The 10,000-nt window shown below is 42.0% G+C and overlaps 1 protein-coding gene across 1 annotated transcript; it reads right to left on the minus strand.

Annotated features, from left to right (window-relative positions):
* Positions 1 to 3,411: 3,411 nt before the first annotated feature.
* Positions 3,412 to 6,783, minus strand: LOC130374464 (protein FAM177A1-like). The gene is made up of 5 exons (XM_056581240.1): positions 6,637 to 6,783; positions 6,039 to 6,263; positions 5,716 to 5,776; positions 5,153 to 5,250; positions 3,412 to 4,860 (listed from the first exon to the last, which is right to left on the minus strand). Exons 1-5 carry the CDS (start codon positions 6,703 to 6,705, stop codon positions 4,645 to 4,647), a joined length of 669 nt encoding a protein of 222 aa, XP_056437215.1. The 5' UTR covers positions 6,706 to 6,783; the 3' UTR covers positions 3,412 to 4,644.
* Positions 6,784 to 10,000: the final 3,217 nt, after the last annotated feature.

Consider the following 10,000-nt stretch of genomic DNA (forward strand, 5'->3'; position numbering starts at 1 on the left):
CACACACACACACACACACACACACACACACACACACACACACACACACACGCACAAACACCTAACTACTATTTCCCTAAAGATAAGATAAGGTAACATAACATAACATACCATAACATAACATAACATCATTAATAATTAATTAAGCAGACCCCGTGGGTTTCCCAGCAGGTACACTTTCCGGTCTATAGTAAGATTTAAGAAGAGACCAAGGATCAATGATTCTTAAACAATACAATAAAATCTTGATTTTATTTAAGTCATAAAATCCAATCAAAATTGATTCTCCCAAATAATGTAGTGAATGAATACAATGGTTTTTTTTCTCATGTAAATTTTGTTATCCAAAAATGTCCACCCTGAGCAGGAACACTGTGCCCTTACTACCTTGCAGTACCTGCAACAGGAAGAACTGGTCTAGGCGTTACGGGGGCCTCCCTCCCTACCATACCCGGCCCTCACTGATTCAGTGTCCTTTATTCTCCTTACCAGAGGCGTCTCTGGTACGTTCTCTACCATGAAGAACGAGGAAACAGGCCTAGCGGGCGGGAGGGGAGGCCCGAGCTCAGCTGGAAATCCCCTTTCCCTCGGTGGGTCGGTCGTTCTGGTCCCAGAGAGGCCCACCACCATGGGACCCCTGCTACTCTCATCATCCTCCTCCCCCGCTCGCCCCCCCCCTCTTCCTCTCCTTCTCTCCCTCTTGCTCCCTCTCTGTCGCTCTCATGCTGTATTCTCTCACTCCCTCTCTCTCTTTCTCGCGCTCTGTCTCTCTGTCTTCTCTTTCCGTTTGCTTGTCTATCACTTGGTAACTGACTGTCTTTTTCTCTTTTTTTATCTGTGTGTTTGTAGGAGTCCTTGTCTGTCTGACTGTATGTCTGTCTTGTCTCTCTGTGGTTGTGTGTGGCAGTCTGTTTATATGAGTAAGTTGGTCAGTTTGCCTGTCTAGCTGTCTTTCTGTCTGGTGATTGTGTGTGGCTGTGTATCTTTTTGAGTCAGTCTGTTGTCTGTCTGTTTGCCACCCCCCTCTCGCTCTTTCAATAAGCAGCAACAGCAGCAGACGTATCGAGCTACAACCATATTTGGTGTTGATCATGAGTTGATCGTATCATCCTACAATCAATCCAGTAGCTCTACGAGTATCTTTACAATTGAATTTAAATGGTTCTGTCCTAGTACACCAAAGCATGACAAACGATGAAACATCCCTCTCTTGGGTGGTGTATGCCGTTGGACTGGATATTTTTTGTGCAACACTTTCTTACGAATCAGATAAGGAAGTGCTTGCAAAACGTTCTGTCTACCCATATAATATTTCGCCCAATCAGTGATCAATCACTCCAACTCCCTGCCTTAAGAGAAAAACCTTTTCATGTTGCAACAAATATTCCAGGTCTGCATAAGATGTCTGAGAATAACATGCACTCATGCAAAGGGGAATACACATATGATACAGAGTTGATAGGATATGCTAGGAGTAAAAATGTGCATGCAAAGGCGCACACACACACACACACACACACACAAACACTCACACTCACACACACACACACACACACACACACACACACACACACACGCACGCACGCACGCACGCACGCACGCACGCACGCACGCACACACACACACACACACACACACACACACACACACACACACACACACACACACACACACACACACACACAGCAAACTGCATTGTAGATTCAGATTCCCCCTCTAAAATAAAAATGTTTGCTTATGCTTAACTAATTAATTTATAAATGACTGTGTTGAATAAGTTAACATAGCATCATGCAGCACCTAATTTTATGCTGCATTGAATTATCATCTGATTAATTATTAGGATTTGTATTGTTCAGTGACATTTGCAACGATTGAAGTATAGAATCCAGCCATGATCATGTTACTACAAAGAGGTCAATAACCCTTCGTCCTTTAATAACCCGATTTTCTGGTTCTTGCTGACAAATGCAGTTAACACTACCCCCTACTGGATCAATACAGAACAATCTTATGTACAAATGCTCCTTAATGCATGCAGTACGCACCCAATAGACCTGCATTATTGACCTATAAGCAAATATTAAAAAACCAAAACTAAAAGTATTTAACCAAATATAATACGGTTGCTTGCAGACCAACACAGAAGTAGTCAGGTCCAGATCAGGTTCCGATCCCTACATATGGGTATGCGATATATCTAGCGATGGGTATTTAGCGCCATCTGAAGTGTTGATCTGGAATGGCCGAATGACGAAATAGAATAAAACAAAGTATATTGTCTATATCTACTAAAAAGTATACGAAAACCAAAACAGACGTATGATGACGGTTTGACTTTGTTGTTCATGAAGTAGTGTAGTAGAGTAGCCTATATTAATTGCAGCTTAACTTTCCTTCATTGACATTATTTCAAATTTTGGTTAAGGCCCGAATCTCCTAGCTTACATTTGACGAGATTCTAAGTTTGACAACAATTTACTTATCAACTTACTTTGAAAGTATTCTTGATTATCTATTTGGGAAAATGTCCACATGGGAATCAGAGGTCTTTCCACTGACTCAACAAATACTGTGTAGTGTCTGCCTGTTTTTCTGTCTGTAGGAAGTATAAAAGTGGCTTTGTGTGTTTGGTCAGCAGCATGAGTAACAAAAGATGGAAGCTTGAGACAATGAACAACAGTGTAGACTCTGAGACACCACGCTAAACATCACAACCACCCCCCCCCCCCCCCCCCCTTTGACTCCACCAAATCCTGGTCTATTCATGTAACAAACATCCTATAAAACCTTTTTATCGACATAATTACACGAAGAGAGATGTGTTGGGATGTGTCTATTTTTCAAATATAAACTTTATTGCAATCTATGGACGAAATGCAGATTTCCATTAAAAGTAAAAATAAAAGTATGCAGTGCTTGACATTCACGTCAAGTAATAAACTACAATCGTATACATTGTATTAGTTAATGTATTCAGTCCTTGCGTTAAGACGATATATTCTATTTGAATAAAGACGATCTAAAGACAGACTTTGAATGTATTTATTTCACTGTGTCACTTTGAGGTCATGGCCACGCTCTTGCCAAGGTCATTCCAGAGCAAGGGAAGGCCCACTCCGGTCTTGAAGAATGGCCACATTGAAGCGTCAGCTGAGCAGCTCCATGGAGACGAGAAGGACAGAGGAGTCTTTTGTTCCTATAATGACAAAGACCAGCCCTCCATCTTGTCTGCCATCAGCCCGTCCCTCAGACAGACTGATAAGAGATTGCACCAGAAGAACAAGATTTAAATCAGTTCATTCCTTGGAGGTTATTACATTCATATGTTATTGCTATAATGTCTACACAGACAAATATGTGACATCTTAGGAACAGAGGACCAAGGTAAACAATGAATGAAAAGAATGTGAAGATTTGAGTAAAATGTTATTTATTTTCCATCTTTTCATTTTATAAAAACGGACGATTAAATTATCTTGATAAACATTTACAATAACTTTACGAACAGTGCATTTGGTTACTTAGACAAAAAAACGTAAACTGTGTCAAGTTAAATAAATACAAATTAATAAAACAATTTAAATTAAGACACTTTTCTACAACAGGATCTCATTGCAATAGGATTGTGATGACCTAGAAAGTTATTTTCTTCCATTACAAGCTGAAAGACATTGTGAGTGCTTGGACCCCTTTAAAATATGATTTTTAGTAACAAAACATTAAGTTTAAGGCTAAAAGGTGCTGTGAAGTGCTCCCAGTAAGGCATGAATAACTATACAAACGTTATGTTCAAGCCATGAATCCTTATTAGTTGTGGAGCAAAACGAATCATGTGAAAACAACAGCTCTTTGGCAAAACAACTGGCTTTTTCTTTGCATTATCAGTGTGCAATTCCACCCAATATTTAGGTAGGATAAAGATGCTAACATACACTCGAAACAAATGTTCTTGAAGGAAAATAAAAATGCCACAAAGACTTTGATGTAAGCCCTTTGTTTAAATGCACTTTTAGGGAAGTTAAATCTTGCCAGTGGCTGAAAAGATGTAAACGGAAAGAAATCAAAAAATGTTTTATGGTTGATTTTATATTGGAACGGGAGGAAGACCATGGAATCTTCCTCTGGGAAGATGGGGATCTAGACACATCTCAAAAGACTACAATTCCCATCCCTGCCGTTGGAACCAGGTCACAGTGTAACTGACTTCTCACAGCGACCTCATGGTAGGATAAACGAAGGTGTTGCTGTGAGCACCAGGGCACTGCCCTTTTGCAGTATAGTGTGGTATAGAATACAGCTCTTCAGAAAGGGCAGTGGACCTTTTAACAGAGCTGTTATCATTGAATAAACATAGGGTTCGATCATAACACTAATTGTGAGTCTGCTCCTCTTCTAGCAGGGTACGTGTTAGGAGAGTAAACAAGTGAAGATTGGACTCCTAAACCCTGGGAAATAAAGTAGAAGACCCATAATTTGGGTTTGGTGACACCTAACTGAAGAGGGTCCACTTCCCTTTCTGTAGGTCTGTGTTCTATAATTCACTATACTGCACAAGGGCAGTGCACTTTGAAAAACGTTTTCTTTAAACACAAAATAAGAAAAGATGTGGTTGTAAACGCATGAACACCCATTTCCAAGAAATTAGGTTTCTGTGACAACGACCGGAACAGTAATGGTGGTCGAAGGTACCATTTGCTCATTCTCAACCTGATAAGTCACGTCAAGATGAGTAGGCGGGACCTCTGGCCGATCCGGCATGGCGATTGGCTCGTCTACTCTGTCTTCCTGCACCTGCGATTTGGAAAAGGATCGCTCTGCCTCTTCCGACAACCGGTTTTCTTCGTTCTCTTCCTCATTCTGATGAAGAAGGGGGAGGAAGAGGAGATGGGGTCGGAAAATATGAAGACTTTAAAGGGAGATTTTCATTGTCGTACATAAGGAAGTAGTGCTAAATATATGCAAAATATATACAATGCATTCTCCATTGGTCCAATTGGAAAAATGACAAATTCAAATATTAAATATTTAAATTTCAGTATATTTAGCTGACAACATGAGTTTGAAGTGCTGTGAAGTCATCTGATATAAATCAGCGGAGTGTGACAGTGTTCCTTTAAACACGGTCACCAGCCCTCCTTCTATGACATACCTCTTTCCGGATCCTGTTGTGCTCGTCGATGGCATACTGGTACTTGGCGGACGTTATTCCGAAGAGGGAGGCCATTCTCTCGCCGAGGTAGTCACACGCTGCAGCACACAAACAACAGAACTTAGGGAATATTTTCACAGTACTCAAAATTACTTTATGTTGTATTCTGTGTCTGTTTTTACTGATTTATCTATATTTGTTTCTATCTATTTCAAATACTATTTATTATATCTATATGGTTTTATCTAATGCAAATAAAGATGAATTTCATTAATGAGCAGGTATGAATTGGGAGATATTCCTTTGCTCAAGGAAGCCTACAGGTGGACTGCGGTCATCTGCATCAAACCTTTCGATTTGGAGTCTAAAACCCATAACCGCTACACTACCCTGCTGTAGGCTACTATCCGGCTGCAGTACCACAATATTGCTATTTTCCCGTTCCATAAGTTCCTTGTATTGTCTTTGTTTAGTGTTTTGTTAATGTCTGAAAACTTTATGAGGAGATTTTCGGTGAGTTGGTTTCCGTGGGCCCCTTTACGAGAGCGTTCCTCCCCTCTGACCTGAGATAGTTGAGGTGGCGGCACGCCACATGTTGAACCAGAAATACGGTCCCCACGTCATCTTGGATTGCACCACCACAACAACAACAACAACAAAAACACACGCATACATACCATAAGAAAAGTAAACTTTACTCTTGCCACAAAGGTAAAAAAAATAATAAATAATGATATGGAAAACACATCCAAATCCATGTGCAAATAAACACTTAACACAAACTAGGTTCTTCTCCTCCATTGGAGATTTACATGCCGATATAAACAAGTACTCCGACGCGACTTTGATTAAGTCCCACACCCAACTCTGTCTAGTGAGGCCTCACCCTTGCCGCATCGACCGGCGGGGTTGCGGCGAGCAGGTCCTTCTTTTCGGGCTCGTCTCCGCCCTCCTCGTCGGTGCTGTACTCCTCCATGGTCTCCCCGCTGGAGAAATGGATTACCCGACGAGGAGGCTTCTCCCGCGGCTCGGCAACCGGCTCCTTATGCCCCTCGCTTGGTTCCACGCCCTCCAGCTCCACGCACTCAAAGTCCTTCACCGGGGTCAGGGTCTATCGGGTTATGGAAATATAGATAGGCAGGTACATCAATATGAAAAGATAATGGTTTAATATATACGTCCAAGCAGGTGCATGTTTCATGTCAATTATGCATCGAGTGCAGTGACGATCAAATCTGTCAGTCTGCCTTAATTAACACTGATAGAAATGAGCCACACAATCCAAAAACCTAATTCTGATAATCAACCCATGTATTATTTTGAGAACAGAGTCATCCAAAGGTAAATGTCATATTAGAGTGACACAAAGACCGCAGTTGTATTACGTTAGCGATAACAGACAGAATGACAATATAGCATCGTTAATAGAATTATATATTTTTTGAAATAGACGACCTAGATTGGACTTTGCGCTTTTTACCCACCTGGTCAACATTAATGTTTTGTCCGATTGACACATTAACGTTGGTGAGATATAGTGATAAATCTGCCATTGTCGCCGTCCTCAAGGATGCTGCTGCACCGCACCCACAATACCGCCCGCGTACCCGGCCAAACCCAAACACGGAAGTGCCCTCTTTCACCCGCCGCGTAGCGGTATATTTCACATCATAATAAACTTCAGAATAACCAGGAATACAAATATTGGGATATTATAAAATAGGTTTCAGCTATTTAATTGAAATAATGTGCCACAAGCCATAATTTCCTGATTAACAATGTAATATATAACGAACAAGGCGATGGCTTCGCCGTGAATGTGCTCTCAATGCCCACTAGATGTCAGTAAAGTTTAGGGTAATACGCGATACACACATCCAACGTTCAATCTTAAATCATACAAATGACTCACGTATTTGCTACTGACACATAATTCAAGCCAGACTTGATTCAATCACTGCAACCACAAGCTATATAAGCCGGTTTAAAACGATGCATATACTTTGATCAATATACAAGGCATATATAGATAAAGGAGAGCCTATTTTATAAACACATACAAATAAAAAGAACATCAAAGATCCAAAACACAACTAGGTACCAAGCAGATCCACTCTCCCCTCACAGGGTGTGTGTGTGTGTGTGTGTGTGTGTGTGTGTGTGTGTGTGTGTGTGTGTGTGTGTGTGTGTGTGTGTGTGTGTGTGTGCGTGTGTGTGTGTGTGTGTGTGTGTGTGTGTGGTGTGTTTACATGTTACCTCTGTGTGTGTGTGTGTGTGTGTGTGTGTGTGTGTTAACGTGTTGTGTGTGTGTGTTGTGTTTACATGTTACCTCTGTGTGTGTGTGTGTGTGTGTGTGTGTGTGTGTGTGTGTGTGTGTGTGTGTGTGTGTGTGTGTGTGTGTGTGTGTGTGTGTGTGTTTTTGTGTGTGTGTGTGTGTGTGTGTGTGTGGTGTGTGTGTGTGTGTGTGTGTGTGTGTGTGTGTGTGTGTGTGTGTGTGTGTGTGTGTGTTGTGTTTACATGTTACCTGTGTGTGTGTGTGTATGTGTGTGTGTGTGTGTTTGTGTGTGTGTGTTCACGTGTGCCTGTGTTTTTATGTGTATGTATTTCATGCCAGACAGTCCATTCCCCGAGGTTTAACGCCAGCACCCAGCCCGCAGCCTGCTCAGGCCCAGACATCTCTCTCTCTCTCTGGGTGTGGACAACAGTTCTCTCCCCTGATCCACTGCCTGCCTTCAAACATCCGTAGACCACAACCGGAACAACTCCAGTTTATAAACATGTGTTTGTGTAACCATCTATTTTAATTGTATATTCTATTACATTCTAAGACGTTCTGATACAGATACAACTTTATTGTCACTGTGCATAGTACAAGTACAGAGACAACGGAATGGGGAGATCTAAGCAGTAATGCAAAATAGTGGTTAAGGTGCAGTTTGAACATGATTGTCATACAGTGCAATATAAGTACAGTATAGTTAAATAATAGGTTGGGACAGTGCAGGAGTAGTGAATACAAAAAAAGAAAAGTGATGAGGCATGAGCAGCATAAGATAGATATAACAGATTTTGTTGCCCTTCTTCTGTGCTTTCCACTCACTTTAAGGATTTGGATTGTTGTAATCTCAATATATTCATTATCTTATCTCATCTCACCATATTTGATTGCTTAAGCCGTCCAGAACACAGCTCACTGAGCTGTAAAGAACAACCCACACAAGCTGACGGTTCACAGCAACGATGAAGATCACATTGAGACAACCATTAGGATGGTTGCCTCAATGGTGATATGGTGATATTGAATCATATTGTGCATCAAATATCTTTGATTCATAAAATAGGATAAAACTGTATTAAGTATTCCACATTCAGTTCCCCTATAACCAAGATGGCCACTAGGTGACCCAGACCCCTTGATGAGGAATTCATAATTTCATTATTGAATGAAATTAACATTTCATCTCATATTGAACACAGACATCTATTCATACTCGGGGTGCACAGTTTAGACATAAACTAGATAGTTCTTAGACAAGGTCAGTATCTATACTGAATGACTCATTTGCACTCTGTGGTACTTTCTCATACTGGGTAAAACATTCTTTCACTCAAAGGTGTGCTGGAAGAAGAAGTTTCTAAGAGGCTTGCCTCCCTGTTGAGCTTATCTCCCAGTTTGGCATTAAAAGAAGAAGCACTCTCAAAGCACACACAACTTAACAGGATCGAAGACGGGTGCCAGGCTTCCTCGTGCACTAAGCTGGAATCCTCGCCCCCGACTGTAGACTTACCTTTTAAAGGATTTACTGTATTTTCCAGAGGCGTGGCCTTTTGCCAAATTTCAGAATGAAATCTAAATAAGGGGGGCATTTTTTCATCCTATGAATAAGAATATAATGTATGTGTGTGTGTGTGTGTGTGTGTGTGTGTGTGTGTGTGTGTGTGTGTGTGTGTGTGTGTGTGTGTGTGTGTGTGTGTGTGTGTGTGTGTGTGTGTGTGTGTGTGTGTGTGTGTGTATTGGGGGGAGGGAGGGGGGGGGGGTTGCAGCAGCCACAAGAGAAATCAAAAAACACACACACACAAACATTGGGTGTCTGGGGTGTCTGGCGTTCCACATAGCAAGCAGCACAAAGGCATCTGTCTGTGTGTGTGTGTGTGTGTGTGTGTGTGTGTGTGTGTGTGTGTGTGTGTGTGTGTGTGTGTGTGTGTGTGTGTGTGTGTTGTTGTGTTTGTGTGTTTGTGTGTGTGTGTGTGTGTTGTGTGTGTATATGAGTACGTGTGTGCGTATGTGTGTGTGTGTGTATGTGTGTGTTTGAGAGTATTTGTGTGTGTATGGGTGTGTATGAGTATTGTGCGTGCAAATGTTTGTGTGTTGTGTGTGTATGAGCATGTGTGTGCATCTGTATGTGTGTGTGTGTGTGTGTGTGTGTGTGTGTGTGTGTGTGTGTGTGTGTGTGTGTGTGTGTGTGTGTGTGTGTGTGTGTGTGTTTGCGTGTGTCTGGGAACCTCTCGGAATGAGAGGAGCAGATGAGAAATATGAAACAGTGTTTGGTGAAGTATTGAAGAAACAGCTGTTCTTGGGTTGGGTCACTCCCCCCCCCCCCCCCCCCACCCAACAAGGCTACAGGGGGCACAGGATTTAGCAGGAAGAGTGTAATCACATGGAAGAGAAGAGAAGACCAGAACGGGGGGGGGGGGATCGATGGTCAGCTCTGTTACCTGGCAGCGATAAGGTGGGTTTGAACCTGACCAGGGGACGTGTGGTCGGTTATGTGTGTGTGTGGTTTGGGTGTTCGTGTGTTTGTGGGTGTGTGCGCGCACATGCGCATATGTTTGTGTGTGCATTTATGT

The sequence above is a fragment of the Gadus chalcogrammus genome, chromosome 21, assembly GCF_026213295.1.
Source record: "Gadus chalcogrammus isolate NIFS_2021 chromosome 21, NIFS_Gcha_1.0, whole genome shotgun sequence".
Taxonomy (NCBI): domain Eukaryota; kingdom Metazoa; phylum Chordata; class Actinopteri; order Gadiformes; family Gadidae; genus Gadus; species Gadus chalcogrammus.